This window comes from Squalius cephalus (genome assembly GCF_949319135.1).
Source record: "Squalius cephalus genome assembly, chromosome: 7".
NCBI classification, from domain to species: Eukaryota; Metazoa; Chordata; class Actinopteri; order Cypriniformes; family Leuciscidae; genus Squalius; species Squalius cephalus.
Window position 1 is genome coordinate 18,887,589 of NC_137128.1, and position 27,501 is coordinate 18,915,089.

At 37.1% G+C, this 27,501-nt stretch overlaps 1 protein-coding gene across 1 annotated transcript; it reads right to left on the bottom strand.

The window, feature by feature from the left end:
• Window positions 1-2,889: 2,889 nt before the first annotated feature.
• On the bottom strand, window positions 2,890-25,342 carry ripk2 (receptor-interacting serine-threonine kinase 2). Its single transcript, XM_079877178.1, has 11 exons — window positions 24,691-25,342; window positions 21,369-21,522; window positions 21,074-21,229; window positions 19,884-20,041; window positions 16,506-16,555; window positions 13,185-13,346; window positions 9,266-9,351; window positions 8,999-9,091; window positions 8,792-8,891; window positions 6,203-6,427; window positions 2,890-4,775 (listed from the first exon to the last, which is right to left on the bottom strand). The coding sequence occupies exons 1-11, from the start codon at window positions 24,879-24,881 to the stop codon at window positions 4,402-4,404; spliced, it is 1,749 nt and encodes a 582-aa protein (XP_079733304.1). The 5' UTR covers window positions 24,882-25,342; the 3' UTR covers window positions 2,890-4,401.
• Window positions 25,343-27,501: the final 2,159 nt, after the last annotated feature.

Below are 27,501 nucleotides of genomic sequence, written 5' to 3' on the forward strand. Positions count from 1 at the left end.
CTTTGCGATTAATTTGAGATGTTTACCGCGTAAAAAAAAAAAAAACGCAATTAACGCAGCACTTTTTTTTTTTGCCTCGTTTTAATGATTTCCACTTGCGGCTGCTATTGAAAGGGCCGAAAATATGCCGCCCCGTCCCTCCGTGATCGGCGATCAGGTTTCATTCTCGCGCGGCTTTCATGAGCGGGTCTTTTCCGCTCCGTGTATTTGACGCGATCTCCGTTCTCTCTCTGTGTGTGTGTGTGTGTGTGTGTGTGTCGGCGCCCTGCTCAATGTTCTGCTCTGTAGTTAACAGCCCAAACGCTCGAATCATGTACTGATCACGCATTGGAAAAGCAAAGTCCGCTCAAATATCGTGAAATTTCTGGGTAATAGACTTCTGTTTGCTGAGCTGGTATAGTCATGCTGGGCAACAATGGTAAAATGACCTGCTCTGATCACATGCTCTGGTAATAATAGCTTTGTAGGACTATCATTTATTGATAATTAGTAAAAAAATAAAAATAAAAAAATAAAAATAAATCTGTTAAATGATGTTGCTTGATTATTATTTTGATTATGATTGTATTATTAATATTATTTTAATAGGGCTATTTTTTTTCATGTGTTGTTTAATTTAATTAGGTGATTCTAAGTTTAAATATTGACAATTACAAGCTTGGGGAAAATGCAATTAATTGCAATTAATTGCAGCAAATTGTGCAATTAATTAGTTTCAAGCTTAATTATATATATATAAATATATATATATATATATATATATCCTTACCTGCATTTGCATTATTTAATCTTTATCGAGTGTTTTCTAGGTTGTTATGGTGGTTGTCTTACACAGCACACCTGGTTTCTATGATATCTAGGGTCATATTCACAAATTAGAAATATAAATTGTGAACCTGTGAAATTTAGGAGCCTACTAACTCTTCAGAAATGATTGAGTTTCACTGCTTATTTTAGGACTCTTACGTACATTATCTTTGTTTAAGAGGAGTTCATGGAGCATTTCAAAGCTAAAAGTAAATCCTAAACCAATGGCTTCGTCTTAAGGTGCGAATATTACCTTTCATGCAGTGTGTAATATAGCGGTCTGTAAACTGTCTCACACTATTGAGAGAGGTCAGATTAGTACCAGCTAATTGTGTTCACACAGTTCTGGCATAGAGGGATTTCAGAAACACAAAAACAAGAAAACCCACAGATTCAGGAAATTCAACACATTTTAATAACACTTAAAAATTTCCCATTTTTATGGAAGTTCCTCATATAGTACCATAGCACAGATGTATGCTACACGTACACTGCTACATACACCTATACATTATTGTCATTTTATATTTGATAGACATTTAGGTTCTTAAGTCTCCGAGGCAAAAATGAACATTGATAGATATCAGTAATAGTCATTTCAAATAAATCCCTAGCCTGTGTGGTTTAAATAACAATTGTAAATGTAATATGAATGAAATTGCAACATTTTCTATATCCAAAACAGGCCATTAGGCAATACAGTATTTGGCTGATATATTGCTAAGATGTGTGCTAAAGTATATTAAGCATAATCTAAAGATGCATTCAGCCTCATAGCATCACTGGATTGGCACAGCACTTAGAAGAAAGTCATATTTTCAAAACTATATAAAAAGAACACAACAACCCATTACAAACCACTTAAGATGCATGTAAAATATCACTAAAGATTAGTGATGACTATAAATAAATACAAAACAATCGCAGGACATACTCTTTATATAGTAAATGGTCCCAAACCCTGGAAGAGTCGACATAAAAATCAAACGATAACTAAAAAACTGATTCTTAGTCAATGACATCAAACACCAACTGGTTTAACCCTTTGAGTCGATTTCTAATCAGCGAGGTCTTTATCCGACACCCACCGAAATCAAAACTAGTCCAAAACTAAAGCGTGACCGATTTAGAGAAGGAAACACGAAAAAAACAACCAATTTCAGGACATTCCAGGGACAAACGACGTAATCAATCTAGGGAAAATACATCACCTCTGCGACGACAAGGCCTCCAAAACAACGTCTATTTGCACAGAGGGGAAGTTACAGCGCGGACACATTGGAATTCAATGACTTAAAACAAAACTAAAAAAAAGAGAGAACAGTGGAATAGCAAAACATTTATAAAATGCTTCATGTATCATCAAGCTCATGGTTCACGCAAAAAAAAAAAAGAAAAAAAAAAAGTCAATGATCAAAGCATTGCCACAAATGTAATTCAGTATCAAGAATTTCTATTTGTGTTCTGCTTGAAGAGCCCATATTTACAGTGCTAACTCTTGGCATTCCCTTTGGTTTGGTTTCTAAATAACTTATAACACTGCATCTGAAGCGTATTCATTTTGGAAATAAAATTTTCAAAAGACATGCTGCTGATCTAAACTGGCAATGTTTGTATAAACAGTCACTCGATATCATTTGTTTCTTCATAAAAGCATCTTGCCAGTAGCTTTCCTCAAAATCTCTCCAGCTGCGATGTAAGCATCAGTATATTTAATACAGTTACTTCATACTTAAGCCTGTTTTATGTACTGAAAGTGCTGTAATGTCTGCTGCTACATCTGGTGTCAATGGTAACCAGTGCAAACTAGGCTACATACAGTAGATCATGGCACGATATTTACTGAGAACGGCACTTTGGGCCGCATATGGTTCGATAAGCACAAGCAGGTGAGGCCACCGGTTATTAGACCGTTTAATATTGAGTTAATGTTCTTGACTGACATGCCATTTGAGAACAAGAACAACGTAACGGAGAAGTGTGACTTCGGCAAGTTAGTATGAACTCTATTATAGACTCTAGCGTACCGCCTTATTCTGCCTGGGTTGCTTTGTCTTCATCGTTTGTGCGGTCTAATATTGCTTGTGAATAGGATGCTACAGGACTCACTATACAAAAGTAAAGGCAATAAAAGAACGCCACCTGATTGGCTCAATGAAAAAAAAAAAGGGTCTGGTAAGGGTCTGTTTTTGGCATCTGGGCAAAATTCAATTCAATTCAATCAATTCTACAAATTCTTCAAAAGACCACAAAAATCTTGAAAAAATAAAAATAAAATCAAAGCTACCTTGTTGGCACCCTGTATTATTTTAAAAGGCATAGTTCACTCCAAAATGAAAATTCGGTTATCATTTACTCACCTCATTTAGTTCCAAACCCGGTGTGACTTTTTCCTAATAAAAGAAGATATTTTAAAGAATCTCTCTGTTTTTTTGTCCATACAATGAATTTAACGGGGCCCAATGTGGTTTTGGTTTTGACACATTTGACTTTCATTGCAAGGCCAAAAAAAAAACATTAAAATGACACAGAAAGTCATATATGTTTGGAATGACATGAGGGTGAGTAAAGGATAACAGATCTTTCATTTTTGGGTGAACTATCCCTTTAAGGCCAAACCATTAAACCATTGGTGTGCGAATTGATTTTAGTTTGTGTAGACTTCTCATTTAATGTGATGCAAATTAAACCTGATCAAACTCGACTTAATCTGAGGAAAAAGTTGTTTTGTGGTAAGGTTCAAGGTCATGTCTAATTCTTAAGACTCATTTGATTTTTGTCTTCAATCTATAACCCATTGAACACACAGTACCGTCCTTTCCTCGCAGCCTCAACCCTGTGATATTGCGTCTACCCAGACTAAGGTCTAGATCTGCAAAACGTCCACCACATGGCAGACTAACCCTGACACAGCATTAAACGCATGGCGAAACAACCATCAGACCTGACTTTAAGTGCTACTGTGGGAAGAACAAGCACTGGTTTACCAAATGGAAGACCGAAACTGCTGATTCACACAATTTTTTCACACAAGTCCGAACGTGTAACTCTGCAGCAACGTGGACGAGAAAAAAAAAAAAAAAAAAGAAGCATAACAGGAGGGTGTGTCTTTCTTTACAACTTAATTCAAGTCTTCTATTTTACTAAATTTCCTGGCGTGGAAGGTGCAAATGACAACATATGATCGATTGCTTGGATGTTTCACTGCTTTTTCTTTCCATGGCTGGAATAAAGGTTTAAACGTGACATTTTGAAACCACTTCTTGGGTTCACGTCCCTTTCATCAAGAACTTAGGCATTGAGTCAGTGATTCAACAACCACTATGTAAGCAGTCAATATGAGCCGAATAATTATCAGACCAAAGTCGGTCTTGAACGATGCGTCTAAAGCAACTGTTCAAGCTGATACCAAACAAAGTGCGTCATAGGTACCAACACCTTAACCACCGAGGCAAAAGCACTTGTCCAGGCACACAAAGTATCGGCCAAGCAGCACAAACAAATACAAGAGCGTGTGAACGGGAACTATCCTTAACTGAAAGGAGGACTCACAGAGCTCCGGTTCGAGAGCAGTGATTGGGAGCTGGGAGACGGTCAGAAGTTTCGTGTGGTGTTGAAGGAGTTGGTGATTAAGGGGGCGGTATACGGCGGTGGAGGAGGGCTGGTGGTGCTGAGTTCAGGGAAGGGCTGCAGGCCCATCTGTTTATTGTCCTGGAGCTTCCTCACCACCACACGGCAGAACTCCTCGCTGTGCCGCTCGCAAGTGTCCAGAAGCTTCCGCACTTTGGCGGTGCGTGTGGCTTGGTTCACGACCAGTTCGTAGTCCTCGCGCATCAGCAGCTCACGAGACAACAGAGCGTCTAAACTCTGATTGAGACACGCCTCCGTCATCTGCCGCACAACCTCCTCCCTTCGAGCAGCGATCCAGCGAGCCGCCGGTCCTTGAAAGTCCAATGCATTGACAAAATCTGCGAAGACAAGTCAGGAGCAGGAGGCGAATCAAGGGATGTCAGAAGTGCTGGTACTCTGTACTAGTGCTGGGTGATATGTAAAAAATATTTGATCTATAATTGACTTTCAAAATGTTGCAATAAAAGCAAGCTATTATTTTCATTCCGGCTCCAGATGTCTCCTTACGAAAGGTTACTAGTTAGAACGAAATACAACTACTGCTTTATTTATTCAGAAAAAGAAGAAATTCAAACATTTTATTAGTTTAGTACAACGCTACCAAAAGGCTACTTAATGGAGCTGCCCACACTGGAAACTCTGATGGCGCTTAAATCAATAAAATATTCAGAAACAGGACAAGCATAGGGTACTTTTTAATTTGATCTATTATCAACTTTATCGAAATAAATAGCCTAGCTTTTATTCGGGAGTAAATGCTTTATTATGGGAGTGAATGGTACCTGAGATTTTGAACCCCCCAAAAAAGTGCATCCATCCATCATAAAAGTAATCCATACGGCTCTGCGGGGGTTGATAAAAGCCTTCTGAAGCGAACCGGTGCGGTTTTGTAAGAAATATCCATACTTATAACTTAATAAACTATAAATCACTAGCTTCCGGTAAAGGCTGTACGCAAGTTTAGTTCCGGTGGAAGAGTGACCTCTGACCTGACACATGACGTAGGATGTAGGAGCAGCGTAAACTTTGACGCCTCCGACATTTCTCTTCCAAAATTCTCGTTTTAGACTTGTAATTCGTGACCGGTGTCTTGTTTTCCTCTGCGCCTCCGCATTCGTCAATACATCATGCGTCGGGTCAGGGGTCACTCTTCCACCAGAACTAGACTCGCGTACGGCCGTTACCGGAAGCAAGTGATTATGATTTATATGGATATTATATGCTTCAGAGGGCCTTCATTAACCCCCTGGAGCCGAATGGATTACTTTTATGATGGATGGATGTGCTTTTCTGGTCTTCAAAATCTCAGTTATTTTTCACTCCCATTAAAAAGCTCTGAAGAGCCAAGATATTTTTTAATATAACTCTGACTGTGTTTGGCTGAAAAAAGAAAGTCATATACACCTAGGATGACTTGAGGGTGAGCAAATTATGGGATTATTTTCATTTTTGGGTGAACTATCCCTTTAACTGACTAACTAACAGTCATATTACCCAGCCCAACTCTGAAACAAGTTGATCTCAAACACTATCCTTTAAAAAGGTTTTAATATGTACTATTTAGGAACTATGTATGCTTTTGGTACCAATTTGTACCTTTAAGGTACTAATATGCACTCTTTAGGTACAAAGGTGTACCTTTTGGGGTGCATCACCCCAGTGACCGCTTTTATAAAAACAATTGTCAGAGAGAGTGCAGTAACTTTGTAAAAGAAACTGCAGATTCTTCGGCCCTATTTAGGTTGTGGCAAACAGGTGTGGTTACCTTGTGGGTATGACTGCAGAGTGAGGGGTTGTATGACAAGAGCCAGATCACTTTCACTCTGAGGCGCATGTGGTTTAAAAGGTATGTTGAGGTCGGACACGGGCTGTGCCGTCGGGTTTTCAGCGCTGAGGTTGTTTCGAGAGTAGTTGTCCATTAGAGGCTTTGGAGGATCAAGTGGAAGCGATATTAACGATGGCTGTGGACCAGCCTGAGCACCTGACACACCTGTTGAGGATATAAAACGGCTACAATAAACAAACCAATTAAAAAAAATACAAAAAGCAGAATATAAAGAGCATCAACCCCAATATTTTGTCATCATTTACTCATTAGGGTTTTTCACACTGTGCTTAACCCTGGGTTATTGTCATTCTAAACACCACTTGTAATTTAGAAGCAGGGTTAGCACTTTTACCCGGGGTTATAGCACCACTTTTGCTATGTTCAAATGTTAAGGCTAGATGCTTAGCAACCGACAGCCAATCGCGTGCTACATATTCACATGCTACGTGTCAGAAGAAAACAGCCTCAGTCATAGAAACACCCTGCATTGAATAAACAGTTGTTTCAGCAGGTAAAAATGTCAAAATGGTGATGGAAAACACCTGAATTGACGCGAAGAATAGAAAATTTAATTCTTATCTTTATAGTCCGAAAAGTCTATTCAGGAGAAAATGTATATATAATAAGAGGATGCACAACGCTAGATCCTTTATGTAAACAGGTTGCATGCTGCATTTTTTCAATCAATTACACTGACAAAGCAAACAGGCAAATAATAATGTAAACCCAGGATTTAGGAATGTAGAATGGGAAATGAGAGCTTAAAGGGTTGGTTCACCCAAAAATGAAAATTCTGTCATTAATTACTCACCGTCATGTTGATTCGAACCTGTAAGACTTGTGTTCATCTTCGGAACACAAATTAAGATTTTTTTTTTAATGAAATCTTAGAACTTTCTGTCCCTCCATAGACAGCTATGCAACTACCACTTTGACGCTTCAAAAAGTTCATAAAGAGAACATAAAACTAATCCATATGGTTTGTTCTCGCGTGTCAAGCAGGTTTGGTTGAGCTTCTGTTTATGTTCACTGATTAATGTTTATATGTGAATAAAAGCCTAAATTCAACCTGTTCTTCATATGAAGCGATCAAGTCTCTTCAGAAAATTTTGACTAAACCGGTCAAGTTCATCTCTTTATGAATGTTTTGAAGAGTCAAAGTTTCAGTTGCGTAGCCGTCAATGAGAGATCAAACAGAGATATCAGATTTCATCAAAAAGATATTTATTTGTGTTCAGAAGACGAACGAAAGTCTCACGCATTTGGAACGACATGATGGTGAGTAATTATTGACAGAATTTTCATTTTTGGGTGAAATATCCCTTTAAGAATAGCCAGGAATAATTGTTAACCCAGGTTAAAGCTGCAGTCCGTAGTTTTTCCTCTTTATCGCCATCTCTGTTCGAAATCTGCAATTGCAGTTATTCGCGGAATTATCAACTTTACGTGGGTTGTGCCTCAGCACGGCACAGCGCGGATGAATCCAATGTTTTGAGGAGAATGTGGGGCTGTCAGTCACCGTGCCGATGTGGATACTGTCATTTGCAATCACAGATTCTGCTTTTTGGTATTATGACCAACATAAGAATTTTTACCGGAAAATGTCATCTGAACAAGTAAGTAACATCCACTTTTGTTCTGACCAACTAAGGGTAAAAAAGCATTGCAGTAAATCGAGCTGATTAAATCTAACGATCGCTTATCATATCACGTCAAACCTTGCAAATTATACTTTATTCTCAAATTGTTAATGTTAACAACATCAGCATTGCGTGACTACATTTAACCCTTCCGATATTTGTCCTTGTTTTCGCATGGGCCGGTTGCAGTCTCTTTTTTTTCTGTAGCCACTCCGAAGTCTTTCGCATTTTACAATGGGTGAATCTCCAGTTGTCACTGGTGATTGTCGTTTGAACCTTGCTGGATCCGCCATCAAATTGATAAGTTTAATTATATCAAGTGCTGTTAGAAAAGGCTATAAATCTCCACCTCTAACATCCTCACACTCATCGCCGACTAGCCGAGACTCTTCTTTATGTGTACAGATGTGACGTAATGACACAAAGACATGCTCGAATTTTCCGCTGATATCCACCAGTACCACTGGAATTAAAAACATTATTACAATCTTACCGTTTTGAATCGAGCTAAGGCAAGCAGATAGTTTTGAACACTGGCTGGTTATGTACTTGCTCAAATTTATTTGAGATAATTTTTAACCCAAAAAAAGTTACGGACTGCAGCTTTAAGTATGAGCAATTTGAAACGTGAAGCAAGATAACCCAGGATTCCATTTACCCGGGGTTTAAAATGATCCAGGGTTAACTATTTCAGGTGTGAAAAGCCCTATTGTGACTTTTCTTGGATGACTTAATTTCTTCCATGGAATACAGAATTGCTGAAAATTCTGTATTCCATGGAAGAAATTAAGTCATCCAAGTGGGGAACAACATGAAGGTGAGTAAATGATGGCAGACTTTCATTTTTTTGAGGGATCTATCCCTTTTTAGAAGAAATGAATCCTGCCTTGAGAGGGATTTGATATGGTAAGGAAGCCTGGATGGGACATTTCTGCTTCCTGGGAAGAGCAAGAGCAAGAGCCTGATCCAGATGTGGAACTGTTGTCCTGTCATATAACAGAGAAGAAATTTAAAACATTTCACTACCCAAACTGTTCTCATATCTGGTTAAATTCTACATCAACAACAACACAGAGATAGATAAATAACTTACTGGCCAAGGGACGTTTTGCTCCTTCACACTCTTTTCCTCAATTCTTTTCCCATTTGTTTGAGTTGATGAGCAACCGCTTGATGGCCTCATGTACTGATGGAAGGAAGGAAAGAAAAAATGTCAATACATTCAGTAGTTTTTGACCTCACAACCTGAAGATACATCAAACATATTCCACCAACTAAATCCAGACTAATACAGGCATGAAAAAAATAATCCTCCTTACATAATACATCCATGTATGGTCTAAACCCCTTAAAGACTCACCTTTGATCGTTTGACTTCCAACACCGCTTCCAAGACATCAATCTCATCAAATCTTCTCAACATCGGCTCCAGTTCAATAAGACAGCCTGTAAGGTACAGACAAAGCAGCAATTAAGCTACAGTTAATAAACATTGAAAGAACATTGAATCCGGAGTTGTTACAGTTATCTTCAGTTCTGTCAGTTCATTGTGTTTTAGTGTGGTTTTCCCTGTGCCCGTGGTTTGTTAATTAGCTCTACACCTGTTCTGTTTTCCATTGATTGCTCCTTTGTGTATTTAAGCCTTTAGTTCAGTCCGTTCCATGTTCGGTATTGTTTATGTGAATGTGTTATTGCTATATCTATCTCCTAATTTTTTCTCGTCGTTTAATAAAGAAGTATTTTTGATTCATCTTTGTTTGTTTGTGTCTAACACGTTAGAAGAGCTACTTCTATCTGTTTATGTATATGACGAGTCACGGTGGTACTGGGTTACTGTGGCGCTGCGTATGCAGTGACTCACTGCAACAAGAGGATATTAGAGGGAGAAAATTGGGGTAATTGTGCGTTTGACTTTGATCAACCGGAGTCTGTGCTTGTACAAAGTACCTCAGGACTAGGCAAGAATTCAATATTCCCGGTATATTCTATTACAATGGTACAAGCCCTACAGACTCAATGCATGGTCAATGGAATGGGTGTTGAGAGTGTTGAGCAGTTTAAGTATTTGAGTACTATTTTAGATAGTGCTTTCGTATTTGGAGAAAAAAAACAAAATATGAGGGGGCTGCAGAGATACTACTGCTTGAGGAAACTAAGGTGTTAATGTGTGTAAAAAATAAGAACTGTCTTGAGAAGATTGTAAGTCGGGGAAGTAAAATAACTGAGAAGCAGCAGATGAGTATGGCCCATTTGTATCAAAGACAGGTGTTGGGAAAAGCCCAGAGTATATTGTTAGATGATTCCCACCCCAAGCACCATGAGTTTTACCTCCTGCCCTCTGGTATTCGTTTTAAAAACTCCTATTAGTAAAACAAGTTGGTTTAGGCATTCATTCATCTCCTTTTTTTGGTAATGTTTGTGTGAAAACATGCGTTTTGTATGTTTGTATGGGATTGTCTTATGCTTGTATGCTGCAACCAAATTTCCCTTGGGAAATTAATAAAGATGACCTGAACTGAACTACTCTGCAGCGGTTGGCGTCCCGCCCGGTCTAAAACAGTCTGAATATAAACACTTTATTACAGGCAAACAACAGTGATTCAGGTTAAGACAAAACAGCATCGAGTACGACCATTAGCACTAGCAGCGTTTTATTTTGTCCTTTTGGCTGCTGTCAATTCATTACAACAGATGTGAAGAATGTGAGCTTCTCTCTGAAAGCAATTTAATGGGAGCAAGTCTCATTACTCTTTAATAAGTGTGAATTTATACACCAAGCATTCCTAAACTTTTTTGTCAGCTGAACCTCACTTGGCCTAAAATATTTACCTCCTGAGTTAAGTTCATTTTCAATAATTTAACTGTGTTCATGTTTCTCTAACTATCAACAGTGGTTCACTTCCAGTTGCATTCACAACGAGTTGTGCATGGGTGACGTCATTTTGTAGGCCAAAACCAAGAAACAACTCTGCATTTGATCACTTCCGGTTCAGTCACCTTGAAGTCAATGGGTTTTCAAAATGTTTCACATTTTATTCAACAACATAGTGTGTTTAACAACTGCCTTTCTCAAGTCAAGTAAAAGCCTAAAGTCCCCCTGTAGTCAATAATTTCATTCCTTAAAACTCATCTTTGATCACCAAAACTACACATTTAAATGTTTTTTTTCCCCCTGTGAAAAATTTCTTCATGCCTTAAAATGGCTTGAAATGTAATTACACCCATACTTCATTTAGTATACGCAGATTCATGAATATGCAAATTAGCCCCGCCTCCACTCACTCACTCCAGCTCAGAGAGCCAATCGCTCGGCCAACTTACTGAGGTTAACGCTGCACAATAGTATCGCTCTTTACAACGTCCGACAAAGTCAAATTAGCATTTTGCTTGACTATGTTATCAAACAGCTAATAATGTGTTGGTAATATTATACAAACCATGTTCCCGTTCGCCATCTCAGAGACAGAGTCAGAGAGCTGCTTTCTTACAATCATCAGAAAGGCTTTCAACAACTCAGAATGTCAATGGAGAAAGGCATAACATTGTAATATTCATCATACACCTGCTATATTGCTAAATCTACCAGACTTTTCATATCAACAAAAAATATACCGGAATAACCTGGCTTCTCAGACTCCCCTGCTTTGCAGCAGTTAATGATATGCTAAAGCCCCCCCTCCCCTCCCCTCCCCTCTATATAAGATAAAAAAACAACGCATTTCATAGGGTCAACTTTTAAAGGTCCCGTTATATGCCCCTTTTCACAAGATGTAAAATAAGTCTCTGATGTCCCCAGAGTGTGTATGTGAAGTTTCAGCTCAAAATACCCAACAGATCATTTTTTACAGCATGTTTAAATTGACATTTTTTGGGGCTCAGAAAAACGAGCTGTTTCAGTGTGTGCCCTTTAAATGCAAATGAGGTGCTGCTGGACGACACAGGGGGCGGAGCTTCATGAGCTCGCGTTCAGTCTGTCAGGAAAAATTCATCTCACGGAATGATGATAATATCAGAAACTCTCAGTAACGGCGTTCATTTCGAGTCGGACAATAATGCCTACAGAGTCAGAGTGCTATATAGAGATGGAACAGGTATAGTTTAGTAGTTTAATTACGGTTATTATAACGTATTTGTCATCTGCTTGTAGGCTATGTATCCATTATTTATTAATAGCCTACAAGTCTGCTGTCTGAATGATGATCAAACATGTACTGATGAGTTTAATAAAGTTTATTGTACATCACACAAAAGATGAAGCGTCAGTTTTACTTCAGAAAATCACCGTAAGAGCTGAGTAAACACAGTAGCCTAAGTTATAAGAAGTGTGCAAGTAGCCAGTAGAGTTGAGGGAGCATTTCTGTGGGCGGAGGTTAGTCAAGAAACGGTTCTAGTGACATCATTAAAGAAGGAAGTAGAGGGGTGTAGTCCAATCGAGCCGTTTTTTGTAGTCAACTTCTGTTAAATAAAATATCTCGCTTGGCATTGAACTTTGAGCTTTATAATTTTACAGATATTATTTATGCTCTAACAGCAACATTACACACTAACTAAAGTTTGAAACATGGGATCACGCAGAACGGGACCTTTAATAAATTGTTGAAAAATTGTATAGGCTAAGTTTCATGATTTCAGTTAATTAGACGTTTTTTGATTACTCAAATTTAATTTAACCATTAAAATGGAGTCCACAAGAAAACCGAAAAAAATGAATTTAGGAAAAAAAAAACGGATTTCATTGGGCCCTACACATGTTTAAGAGTTTGTAAAACCACTTTCACACCAAAAATATTGACCTCAAACGAACTCAGGTCAGAGTCAAAAGCTCTTACTCAACATTGCCTAGAGTTTACCAGGAAGTAAAATGTCTATTGTTAATAGGGCATGTTAAACATCAATGCCTAAATCTAGATATTAGACCTTCACATTGTGTGATGTAATTACCATTTTGTTAAACAATATCTGGTTAATTGATCATTTTATCTGAATATATGACATGAAGATGACCCCACTGCTCTCTCTGTCTGTCAGAGTCATTTCCTCATTCCTCTGATCAGTAGCAGAGTTTGCAAAAGAGAAATCGTCAGGAGAAAACTGAACAACTGTAATGACTCAACATTTTACTTGACTAACTCCAAATTTTATCATGAGCTGACAAAATTGCCAGTAAAGACCAATGACAGATTTGTGGTTAGACATTTAAAATATTTTACAAACCACAAGAACAGGTCACCCTACTGGATTGTGAAAAGCAGAGGAAAGGTCAAAGGTGGGACACTCACTGAGAAAGGAGGGGCGTTCGTCTGGGTTGGCGGTCCAGCCGCAGGTCATGAGGTTAATGAGGGTCTCTCGACTGGGAATGTCCGCCGGCAGACTGTCCAGGCCTGTGTCGGGCCGAGATCCTCGGAGGACGCTGAACATGATCTGCATGGGATTGGTGGCGTCTGCTCACAGAGTGAACAAAAGGACAATGTCAGAATGTTGAATGTTGCCTGTATAGATGACTGCTGCAGTTTATGAAATGGAGAAGGAAGTGATCGTGAGGGGAACTCTGTGTCATGATTTTGCAGCAAAAACATGACACAGCATATCTGCTTAGTACTGAGTAGAGCTGCACAATTCTGAATTTGATACTATTATACACTGCCCAGCCCAAAAAAGTCGCTGTTTGGATTTAAATAGGCAAATGCTTAAGTGTCTATGATTGGATCATTATCGCAGTGAATATTGTTTTTCTAGCATGTTACATGTTTGGCAATAGTTCTTCTAAGCCTAATTGATGGAGTGTGTAGCTTTTCATTTCTTAAACAACCATGTAGGAAGACACATCCTGGCCATATTCCAGGATCACAATGTCAAGATTCTTCAGGCTCAAATGGCCAAAAATTGATAAACCTCTTGATGGAAATATCATCCCAACATTTATTTCCATCAAGAGGTGCATACGTTTTTGGTCAAGATCTTGTATTGGCAATGCAAGAGTCTAGCACTCTGTAAAGTCTCCTCCAGCACACCCCAAAGACTTTCAATGAATTTAAGGTCTGGACTCAGATGCCAATTCATTTGTGAAAATGATTCCTCATGCTCCTTCCAACCATTCTTTCACAATTTGAGCCTGAAGAATCTTGACATTGTCATCCTGCAATATGGCCATGATGTGTCTTCCTACATGGTTGTTTAAGAAATTAAAAGCTACACTCCATCGAAGAGGGTTAGAAGAACTGTTGCCAAATACATAACATTCACACAGCACGTGAGATTCAATTTTTTTAAATGTTTTTTGTTGTTGCAAAAGGCAGAATTGTGAAGCGCGGACATGCAGTGCCCGGACAGTCTGTGACGCGCACATAACAGAGACGCATGATGGCTTAGCCCGAAATGCGAACTCTTCGTTAAAAGTTAACGTATGGAAAATTGGCATAATTTCATTGTGGACTATTTTGTATTTTTGTATGAGAGCTGCTTTCTGTATTGTTTAGTTTTCACATCAATATGCTGTAAACCGATCTGTTATACGTAGGTTTACTATACTGCCCTCCACAGTCACAGTGTGTATCAGTGCAATGCCAGTCACAAAGAGTTACATTTTGACTGTGCTCTCTGCAGATGTTCATTTACTTTTTTTGTATAAGCTGTTTTTGATTGTGGTAAACAGCAACAATTTCAAGTCATAAGTCTAAAACTCTTTATTATTTATGCGTATAAGAGCAGCTTTGTATGTTACTAATTATTCAGAATATCCGCAAGTCCACAAGCATTATTTTTGTATGAGAGCTGCTGGTACATCATTCTATATATTTTTTTTGCATGAAAGCAGTTTGTGATTTTGCTAAAGCAAAATGTTTTTTGTTTTTTTTGGTTTATATTGCTCATTGCACATAACAGGAGGATGTTGGATAGAAGTCTATTATTTTATGTTAAGAAATTCAGAATATACTGAAGTTTGTAATGTATTCATTTACTACAAGTATGTTGCTAGTACAGGCACACATTTCTTTTCCTGTTGGTTCTTTGCTATGTTGGGACATATGCTGGCAAATTTATAATGGGTCATTATAAATACTTCGCTTTAAAAGTACCAAGTAGTCACACACGCACACATCAATAATCGTTTTAGCATTGCAGCCCTCTGAATCGTAATCGAATCGAATCATGAGGTGCCTAGAGATTCCCACCCCTAGTTGCGAGTACTGAAAATTTCACAGGTGTGAATTTGGTTATAGAATGAGGTTGTCACTCCCGTAAATAACTGAACTATGGGTGACCGTAACCGTATTAAAGACTCAAATACAGAACTGACAACCGTATTCTGCTGCTGTGTGAACATGGCATTACAACCAATCACAGAAATGTCTATTTTATGCATGAATTCAATGGCGAATCAAGAGTTTCAATTAGTCTAGAAGCCCACTAGCAATGACAGTTATTAGTCTGACAGGTTAAGCAGTCTGATTGACTTATTCATTATTAGAGGCGGTATAGAGAGTCGTTTAAGTGTGGCATAATACAGCCTTTCAAACGATCTAATAAAACCATATGTAGACACATGGTGCTGTTTATTATGCCCTTTTATTAAAGTTTATTAGGGTGGTTATTGCAGTCTCATGTGCTCCAGCTCTAATTTGTTTGTTGCTTCCACTCTAATTGAGATTAGCGTTCATGGTATATTAGTGTGATAGAGATATATATTAGTATTCACATTCAGAGCTCCACATTACAGTTCTGTACCAAAACCACACACACAGTGATACACAAATGATGTAATATATAGCGCTTTTCCACCGTCGGACCAAACCGCGCTCTTTGCATAAGCGTTCCATTCTGTGCTGATACGATACGGTTTAATTTTCCAATGTGGAATATAAAATCTTTTCATTTTATCATTCATTTGCGTTTACGTCACTCAAATGTCATGCTTTACCAGCTACAGAGAAACTGGCAGCCAGGCAACAGAAAAGTGACCAATCCTGAGTGGCGACGTCACTTCAGGCATTCTACCAGCACGGTTAGACTGCCGTGCCGAGAACGGGTTGTAACCGCGCCGTGCCGTACCAGGCTCAAGTGGAAACATAACTGGAATCGTTCTTAGATCCTTTCAGCCAGACGGTGGAAAAGTGACTTATGTTTTGTTGTCTTAAGCACACAAAGAAAAATCAACAGATTCAGCTCAAAATAACAATGTCACGTCAAACTCAAATATTATTTGCATTAATAAACAAATCTAAAATTAGCCTACATCTATAGGCTGAAGTTTTAATAAATTATTGTTATTAAAATAAACTCTTTTTCATGTGACTGTTGATAAAAATATCATACGATCAAGTATCCAGCGTGCTTTATTAAGAAACAGTCGGGCTGACTCCTTGTTAACCCAAGAACCGCTAAAACCAATTCAATCAGAATTGTGAATGGTTTTGAAAAATTTGAAAACTAGATTTGTTTAAAAGATCTGATCCAAAAGAATGATTCCTTTGTTATTTTGGTGATGTTCAAAAGACAACAAAAAAACAGATTAAGGCCACATTCAAGTGTGGGAAATATAGCCTAACAAAGCCTGTCATGGACTTCACTGGTCCACTTCTCTATCACCCAACGTACCCTACCTTCAAATGGTATCCGTCTTGAAAGCACTTCCCACATGATGATGGCGTAACTAAAAGAGGAAGCACAGAACAGATGAGTGAATGGTTTCACTGTTGCCATGCAGTCTCTAAACCACATCTGGCAATCCCCTTTGGAGATAAAACACTGTCCAATCAGCCAAGGGATTTCAACATGCCCTATGACTATGACTAATGACTAATCTCACAACCTCAGGCCTGTTGGCAGGTTGACATTTAGCTCCTAAATCACTTCCTTTTTTTGACCAGCACAGTAGATGAATAAAATAAAGGCCTCTTTTGGAAGTAGTTTTTGGTGAACTATGAGTGAATCCAGAAACTGGTTTATGATTCATTTCCAAGTTTTGGAAAACTGGTGAAATGATATAATAATCCACCCAAAATTTCCAATATCCTACACTGGCTGCTACATTCCTCTCTCCCACTCAAAAATACTGGGTTGTATACCTGATGACAAATACATTTTCTTCTTTTTTTCATTTATTTGTGACTTGGATTGTTTTATAGATTTCTAGCCAATAAAAATATTTTAGAGATAACTAGAAAAAGTGTCATGAAACCCCCCTGTTTTAACACTGGCTGTTCATGCCTCAGATTTAAAGAAGACTCAAGAAATGGGAGTGTAAAACTGTGGAAAAGAGAGAGTATAAAGGGGAGAAAACAACCTGTGTGGAATGAATATTAAACAATGACTGGAGAAAAAACCCTGACAAATAACAGATTTTGGCACTTTGATGCATTTTTAAAAATGTAACTCTACGACAGAAATAATCTTATCATTTGAGACTACTAACAACTTATGAACAAATTAAATACGTTTTGATCATCCTTAGAAATAAACTTTTATAACTTTCCAGAGCTATTGGTCTATATGAAAAACAAAGAACCGAATAATATTTTCAATACCTTTAAAAGCAACATTCTCCAAAAAAAAAAAAAGACACACATTAGTTTATCACAGAAAGAATAAAGGCATTGTTACTTTTTTTTTTCATTATTCTTTGAATTTTCGATTTGCATCATTGTTTTCTATATCTGATTATAGATATAGGTTCAGATATCACCCGTTTCACACTTGATCTGTTTGCAGAATGTATGCAGTGCAGAGGCTTGCATGGCCTCATTATACTTTCTTTTACATAACATGATCAGCAGCTTTATACCAAAAATAATATTTTGATTTCAAACGCAAATGCACTGGGAATCAAATACTTTCAAATAAAGACAAGATAACACTAATTTTAAATACAGCACACAGCAAAAATGGCTTGCCTTGAATATGACAATAGTGGGCAACTGAATAGTGCAGCTTAGTGTAAAATCAAGGGTTTCAATTTTGTCGATCGTGCGTCTTCGGTGAAGCCGAACGCTCCTCCTGTCAGCACTTTAATTCACACAGACCGACCGTTACACACAGAGTAACACGCGTTCATGCAGGCTACAAATACTTTAGAAGATCTCAGAGCTGGATTTGACAACATCAGAAAGGTTTGGAAATTAAATGTTTTATTAGATATTCAAAGACTTGTTTAAATTATATAAATAAATATTTGTTGAATGCTGCATTTGCCTTTTTATTACTAATAATATATTAGAGAAACGTTACAATACTTTTTCATTTAAAGTCCCCCTGTGGTGAAAATCCAGCTTTTAATGTTGTTTATATGTCTCTATGAAAGCTTGTTTCCGCCACAGTATAAAAAATAAAAAACGGTAATTGCGACTTTTTATCTCCTAATTCTGACTTTTTTTCTCACAATTACATGACAAAGTCAAATAGCGAGTTATACAGTCAGAATTGTGAAATATAACCTTTTCCTTAGAATTGGACTTTATAACTTGCAATAGCAAGTTTATATCTCACAATTCTAAAAAAAAAGTTGTCAGAATTGCGAAATATAAACTTTTGCTAGTTATAAAGTCAGAATTGCGGGTTTATTTCTCACAATTGTGAGTTTATATCTTGCAATTGCAAGTTTATATCTCACAATTCTGAGAAAAGTCTAAATGATCTTTTAAAATGTTTTATTCTGTGGTGGAAACAAACTTCCATAGGTGTTTTTAATATGCTTTAAGACAAACCATGTGCAAATTCATAAATCAACACCATTGCTGAATATTTTCTCTTTAAAATTGCAGTGAACCAAAGACACTCTCAAAAACACGGTTTGAAATCGTTTGTGTTTCTGACATCACAAACTACCTTGTAACCAATGCGTGATCGTCAACGAGTGGATCTCTGACCTGGTGTGAGTGAGTGGAGGCGGGGCTAATTTGCATATTCATAGAACCAAAGCAAGTGTGTAGAGTAACATTAAAAGCTATTTTAAGGCATGAATTCAATTTTTTAAGGAAAAAACATGTAAATTTGTCTTTTTGGTGATCAAAGATGAGTTTTAAGGGATAAAATTATTGACTACAGAGGGACTTTATGACAAATGACAAATTATTGACTTCTATGTGATAATGTGTTAGACATAACAGTTAAACAGAGACCGTAAACTAATGAGGACAGAGAGTGGGAGCGATGTGCGCTCAACGCTGGCGTTCTTAGTCGTCAAAATAAAAATCCTGCGTCCAAACAAACAGATAAACTTATAAGCCAATTTCGATATTTAAAATACTGGCCGTCCGATATATTGGTCGACCACTACTATTACTTAATTCTGCATGTGTAGCACGACAAAAATATAGACTTGGTGTGGAAACAATTGATGCCCTGCTGCACCTCATCCGTGAGTGCTCTAACCTGTTAACATGGGCACTGAAAAGAATATGGCCCACACACGGACTGCATATGTACTACAAAAGGATCATATTTGAAATGGGCGTAATACAAGGCAGTGATTGGACAATCTGGAGAAAAGCTCATATCTTATACGCATATACCTCACATTTCTTGATGTTGGTTAAACTTTTTAAAAGCAGAAGTGGCTATGAAAGATTTAAAAAAAAAACAAAAAAAAAACTTCCCCCTTGATAATAAACAATGAGTTCATTGTTTTCCGTGATGTGCCATCTCAAACAAATGTGTTTTAGAGTTTCATGACCCTTTCAGCTGTTTTATTGACTTTTCCAGGCCTGGAAATCACCATTATAAAATTCCCTGACATTTCCAGGCTCACCATAGAGACTCTGAAGATTGAGGGTGAGAACATGTCCCTAATCTGACAGGAATTTTGCTGAGTCAACAACAGACTGGTGCCAAGGTGCACCAAGAATAGCTGCACGTCTACAAGGGCTGCCCCAAAAATATGGGAACTGAGAGAGCAGTAGTTAAAAATCCTGTAGTTGAAACTCAGGAGGAAGTTCACTCATCCAGGCAAAACTGGAAGCTTTATAGAATCCACAAAAACTGACCTGTACACGTCATATTTGACATCCGTTCTGCGGTTCTTGGAAGGTTCGTACTCCTCAGGTGGCATATAGATGACCGTGCCTCCCATTTCGGCAGGTTTGGAGCCGGACCCTTTAGTGATTGAGAGCTGACGCCATTTAGACAAGCCAAAATCTGCTATCTATCCACAAACACAGACATACAAGACACACTTCAGATCAGAAAGTTCACTGTGAACTTACAACAAAATATACTTAAACACAATATTTTAAAAATTTATACTGACTAATGGTTGACTTAAATTAACCAAAATGGGTTTTTCAATGGCCACTCTAGGTATCGAAAGACCAGGGTAGGACTTGTGTCGGTCAAGCTCCAAAATTACAACAAAAGCACCATTGTGCCACATTCATCTTGTTTTTTTACAAACTTTTCCATTTTCCAGTTACAATGAAAAGAAACTGGGACTTTTAACAGCTGGATGTGAATAATTACTAAAACTTTTGAATGAAAAGCTATTATATGCCTTTAGAAGTCTTAACATAGTACACAAAACATACAGAGCACTTTCATGATACTTTTATGGTGTTTTGGTGTCATTTTTGACGTGCCAGTGTCAAGTAAAAGAGTGACCAGCACATTATTCAAAATATTTCCTTCCATGTTCCACTGAAGAAAGTCACACAAGTTTGAAGTTATATGAGAGCGAGTAAATTATGAGTATATTTTTGGTTGTGCTATCACTTTAAATTTGTATAAAAGTTACAGATTCCCCAAAGCACAAATAAGGAATTAAGGCATTTTTCAAATCTACATAAAATACATGTTAATAGGTCATAGCTGATTTCCAAGGTACAAGTATTCGCTAATTGCGTTTAAAAGGGTAGTAGTAAGACTAAAACTGGGGAAGAAATATGAAACTTTCTAAAAAAGAAAAGATAAAATAAAAAAGATGATGATGTAAATGAGAAGGTTAAACAAGATACAGACACTGATAACATTCAGACAAATATGAATTTCAGCACATTTGAACAATGACTCGCATTCCAATAAGGGTTACGTGCAAAAAGATCAACGGTTGATCAATAGCTCAGGAACACTGCAAGCAGGACAAAAATGTACACATGCATCTGAATGCACATGTGGGGAAAAAAAAAACAGTTGTGGAAACATCTTGAACAAATCTCGAATCCAATTGTCTGAACGCACAAACCTTAGCATGGTACTCCCCATCCATCAGGATGTTCTGAGTTTTGAGATCATGGTGTAGAAGGGGTGGTGTCATATTGTGGAGGAAGTTGACCCCTAGAGCGATCTCATAAAGAATACGAAGCCTCAATGGCCAGGCCACCATTGGGTACATGTCTTTCTGTAACGCAATAAGAAAACACAGAAATGAACATTCAAGAACCTGTGTGCCACAAAGGGGAAAGTGAAACTGTGCATTACTCAAAAATGACTAAACAGAAAGCGCGTCATGTAAAGGAATGTTGATTGTACAGTTGTACCTCGTGTAGGATCTCATCCAGTGAACCGTTGGTCATGTACTCCGTCACAATGCAGAAGAACTCAGGCTCATTACACACCCCAAAGATCTGGATGATGTAGTTAAATCGAGCCTTGTGAAGCACCTCAGCTTCCTTCAATAAACAATTCCTTTCCCTGGAGAGAAAAAAAACCCCAAAAAACCTTAATGATTATACAAGGGCTGGTAGAGCTTCTCTACCACCAGACAATATTATCATTTCAAGAGTGTCAGGGTTTTCCACAACTTTTAACCATTATTCATGATTTGTTCTTGTATAACTTTCATTGTTCCATGGATTATTCAATGAAAACTTTGACAATCTTGACTTTTTGTTACAGGTCCAACTTAAATTTTAGCTAAAAATCAGGCGATACTGATAAGCTTATAATTATTTTCATATTATGGATGAATGATATTAAAATTCTGTTCCGAATTTTGTCTAAACAAATGAAAAATAAAACACTACAAACTAAAATCAATCGTTTAAAAACCTACAAGTAAGGCATTCCAACATTATAATATACAAAATAAAAAATGATATTACTCCTGGAAAGATTACAATGTTGTGTCCGGGTCATTTTGACAAGGAGAGGATTTTCTTTCACAAAAATGTTAATGTTATCGAATTGGACTAAAAATCACCAAATACTGGATTCAATCTTTTTGTCAACTTGTTTTCCTTATATTAGTAGAAATGTATTTTCAATTGTATTTCTTTTGATCTCAGCAATATTTGATGAAAATACAGCATAACGAGTGATTTACAAGCCATTTTTAAAAGGCTGGTCATTTTTGACCAGGGCAACACAAGGTTTAATCGTGTTGTTGAATTATTCATTCACTTAAAAAGTTAGTTCTTTCATCAATTACTCACCATGATGTAGTTCCAAATCCATAAGACTTTTGTTCATCTTCAATCTTCAAGGTCGTAAAAGAAATCCATATGAATCAAGCTGTTAAATCCAAGTGTTCTGAAGAGACATGATCGCTTTAATGATGAACATGAACATGCTTGTGTGAGATGATCAGTATTTATAGAAGCCTAAATTAAATCTGTTAATCGTATAAAGCGATCGAGTCCCTTCAAAATATAGGATTTAATAGCTAAATCCATAGATTACTTTTACAATGTCTTTATAAACTTTTTGAAATGTCAAAGTTTTGGTGGAATTGACTTTAAAATGTCATCAAAATTGCCTTCATTAGTGTTTTGGAGGTTTGGGTTTCACTTATGGTTTTGGAACGACATGTACATTATTTTTGTGTGAACTAAATGACAGTACAAGTAATCTAAACATGCATGCTCATTTCCCCTATTTTTACATTTAATTATCAATATTAATACCAATACTGGCTGACACTGATTAAAAATAATAATAATAATCTAGAATCAGTTGATAAACAATATGAAATATATCTTGCATCCCAAGAACAGACCAGTAAATTATTCTGAATTTCTCCTTTTGTGTTCAACAGAAACTACAGGTTTGAAACAACATGATGGTGAGTGAATGGCAGAACTTTAATTCTAATTGAACTATTGCTTTAATTGTTCACGCTAAATATTTCCATTTAAGTTTTCAGAATTTAATTTCTTTAAACAACTTATCCAGGCCAAGAAATCACATTCCATGATAAATGATCGTATAAACTCAGACCTGTGGACAAAAACATTCAAGCTGTAACTCAGTGCTTATTACCCCAAAACAATTAGTCGCTTTTTGTCCCAAAAGACCTTCTAGTCTGGTCAAAGAACCAAAAATAAATACTATGTAATACCGGTTAAAAGTTTGGAAACATTACTATTTTTAATGTTTTTGAAAGAAGTCTCTTATGCTCATCAAGGCCGCATTTATTGGGAAAAAAAAAACAGTAATATTGTGAAATTGTATTAATTTAAAATAAGTTATATATTTTAATATACTTTATTTATATACTAAATTACATTTATTTCTGTGATGCAATGCTGAATTTTCATTAGCCATTACTCCAGTCTTCATTGTCCTTCAGAAATCATTCTAAAATGATTTATCATCAATGTTGGAAACTGTTGTGCTGCTTAATATATATATTTTTTTTTTTAACGTGATACTTTTTTCAGGATTCATTGATGAATAAAAAGTTCAAAAGAACAGCATTTATTCAAAATAGAAATCTTTTCTAACAATATAAATCTTTACGATCACTTTTTTATATATAAATTTAACACATCCTTGTTGAACAAAAGTATTAAATTTCTTTTAAAAGAAAGAAAGAAAAAAAAAATACTGACCACAAACATTTGAATGGCACAGTATATTATTACAAAAGATTTCTATTTTGAATAAACACAGTTCCTTTTTAGAACTTTTTATTCATCAAATAATCTAGAAAAATGCATAATAGGGTTTTTTTTCTTTTTAAGCAGCACAACTGTTTCCAACATTGCAAAAAAACAGCATATTAGAATGATTTCTGAAGGATCATGTGACACTGAAGACTGGAGTAATGATGACACTGAAAGTACAGCTTCAGAAATAAATTATATTTATTTAAAGTAAAGTAAAGACCATTGTTTTAAATTGTAATAATATTTCACAATATTAGTGTATTTTTGATCAAATAAATGAAGGCTTGAGAAGCATAAGCGACTTCTTTCAAAAACATTAAATAGTAATTTCCAAACTTTTGACCGGTACTGTATAAACTAATATATACTATTACTATATATATATATATATATATATATATATATATATATATATATATATATATATATATAAAAACACACACAGAGTTGGGAGGGTTAGGCTACTTTAAAAATGTATTCCATTACAGTTAGGCTACAAATTGCTTAATTAAAAAAAGTATTCAGTATAACGTAATCCAAGCATAATGTAATCTGATTACTGTTTTTTTGTGTTTTTTTATTTTTATGTAACTGTAACGAATTAGAGTCAACAGATTTTAGTATCCTGATTAAGTAACGCCGTTACATGTATTCCGTTAACGTTACTCTCCAACACTGTAAAAACTCTTGAACACACAGTCCTGTAGAACAACGCTGTCTGACCGCATACTTAACCCATGTTCGTAAATTCTGTATTATAATTTAGACCAGTGACCAGATGTGCACAGCATTTCTTTCCTAAACACCTGCAACAACCAGCATTTAATGCTCCCATAGCAGACTGAAGCCATCCAGGCACACAGAACAAGCCCCAACAATCTGATCAGTGCAAAATCAGATTTTGACAGTGTTTTAGGAACTGCATTCGAGGTAACAAAGCAGATCACAACACAAGTGTACTGACTGAACTCACCTCTCACCAACCGGAGAATCCAGTTTCAAGCACTTGATGGCCACGGTGGTGCGCCAGTCGCTGTGCAGCGCCCTGAACACCGTCCCGAAGCCCCCTTTACTGATGAAGTGCAGGTCCGTTAGTTTCCGATACGGGATCACCGGTAAGGTGCTGGTGAGACTGCAGATGTTGACGCAGCCGACGTGCTCCATGTTTCAAGATATTGTGAGATGAAACGGGCCCGTTCAGCTTCAACAGAAAGGGGAACCGAGAACGCGCAGCTACTGCTGAAAACCCTCACAGAGAGAGAAAAGAGCGCGCATGTTCTGATAGTCTGCGTACTAGATCGCCCAGAGATAGGTGCATCTGCTTGACTAAATTATTATAGATCCTTGTTAAAAGTGTCACTGAATAAGATGGGAAGAAATGAGTCCTACAGCTCGCGCTTGGAGACACGCCCCCAACGCATTTCACCCGCACGCCATAAAACAAACTGCAAATTAACCACAGAAAAGAAAACCACTTTAAATCACTGGAGTTTGAGATTTAACGGTGACGAAACGAGGTTATAGCGTGGGAATGCGCTCGTCAAATGTTTCGAAGGTGTGTGAATAATGAGTGGGTCGGACTAAAACCGCGACGTATGTTTTTTTTTTTTTTTAACCACCCGTCTAGTCCCGCCCTTGACCTGAATGACAGATCAACTGTCCAATCGCAGACGTCGTATGAATCGCTTACAGCCAATCCTGTCGAAGAGGGCGGGACTTCTCGGAATACAGGTGGAGAACATGGTGGAGAAGGGAAAAATCAACGCCGATCACAGCTTCCGGGTGTCAGAGGGTTCACATTTAATCGGATTTGATTATTATATAAACATTTTTTTTGACATATTCACTAGACCTGAACAGTGTGTGCCGTGAAGTAGCCTAATCATTTTTTTTTTTGGTAGATTTTAAGCGTTGGCTATATTAAAGGGATAGTTAATCCAAAATGTTGTCATTAACTCCCTTGTTCCAAACCTGTATGAGTTTCTTTCTTCTGCTGACCTCAAAAAGATATTTTAAAAGAACGTTGGTAACTATACAGCTGACGGCACCCATTGACTTCCATAGCCATAAAAAAGCGACTTTATTCAACTATTCATTTTCCTCTGTGTGGGCCTCTGAGTGAGTTCACGTAGTGTAACAGCGCAGCGCTTCTGGGTTGTACGTCAGAACGTGGGCTCACTATTGGCCGACGCTGGTCACGTGTGTGATGCGTGTGATGCTGGTCAATAGTGAGCCCACGTTCTGACGTACAACCCAGAAGCGCTGCACTGTTACACTACGTGAACTCACTCAGAGGCCCACACAGAAGAAAATTAATAGTTGAATAAGGTCGTTATTTTTGTTGTTTTTTTGCGCACAAAAAATATTCTCGTCACTTGATAAACTTAAGGTTGAGCCACTGTAGTCACTTGGAGTATTTTAACGATGTTTTTACTAACTTTTCTGGGATGGCAGATATCGATTACCTAGCAGCCTATGAAGGAGTGAGACAACTCTCAGATTTAATCAAAAATATATTAATTTGTGTTCTGAAGATGAACGAAAGTCTTATGGGGTTGGAACAACATTACTGACAGAATTTTCATTTTTGGGTGAACTAACCCTTTAATAGGTGATTCCTTGTAAGGAACGTTTTTTTTTCCTCACAAACAATACGCCCCTGCATTCAGTTAATATAAAAGAGAGGGTGACTTTGTATGCTGACATGCAACACAAATTCACTCCTGAGATACATTGTTTCAGTAATGATAACAACAAACTGCAGAGGATGGAGCTGATTGTCTTAGTAACTTGAAGTGTTTTGCTCTTGGCACTAGGGAAGTGTCCTGAGGAGCATTATTTCTTAATCTGTTAAAGTCACCATGAAATCAAAATGTACTATTGTTTTAAATTGAATATTTACATTGTATTATAAATGTTTTATCCGTGCATTATATATATTTTTAAACATGTGCCCCTGTAATCTTTAATCAAAATAACTTCTCCTCCCTCTTGCAGGTCATCTCTTCTCTTCTCTGATGATGTGTTTACTGGCGTGAGGGCGGGGCAACCTGTCAATCACATGACATCACAGCAAAAGCAAACCACAACCATCCAATCAATTCCCCATGGACAAAATCAAGTCCCGCCCTACATTTGTTCTCCGGGAAGCCGTTTTACATCACAACAAAAGAATCACAATTTCTTCATCGCAATTTCTGTTTCATGCTGACTTATCTGGATATCATTATAGCAATATCATTCATTACTGCCTAAATCATTATTTCCTCTGAAAAACAGACTCACCAAGATTCAAGCATATTCTATGATAGTATTAATGCAAATCACACATTATTTTGTTTTCTTTCATTAAAAAGCAACTGGAAAAAACAATGAGATTAAGTAAATTATGGTCATTTTTTACAGGTTTAACAAAGCAAAATAAAAATCTTTCCAAGCCCCTGTAACCTGCATAAATAGCACATGTGGTTGGGAATCAGTGCAGTAAACAGAGGGCTAACAACATACTTCACCTCTGGGCATAACTAGGGAAAGTACGTAAAGTAACATTTGAAATGTATCGAGACATTTTATACTTCATGTTTATTGCTAAATGTTGTTTTGAGAACTAAATACAGATGTTGCTGTAAATTCTTTCTATTCACAGAAAAAATAAAAACCTCTATTACTACATCAGCTGTCTCCATATCACACTATACACTGACTTTCAATGGTCAACATATCATGATAAAAAAATAAAATAAAATAATTTTAATTTTTCTTCTCAAGCAAAAGGGCATGAAAA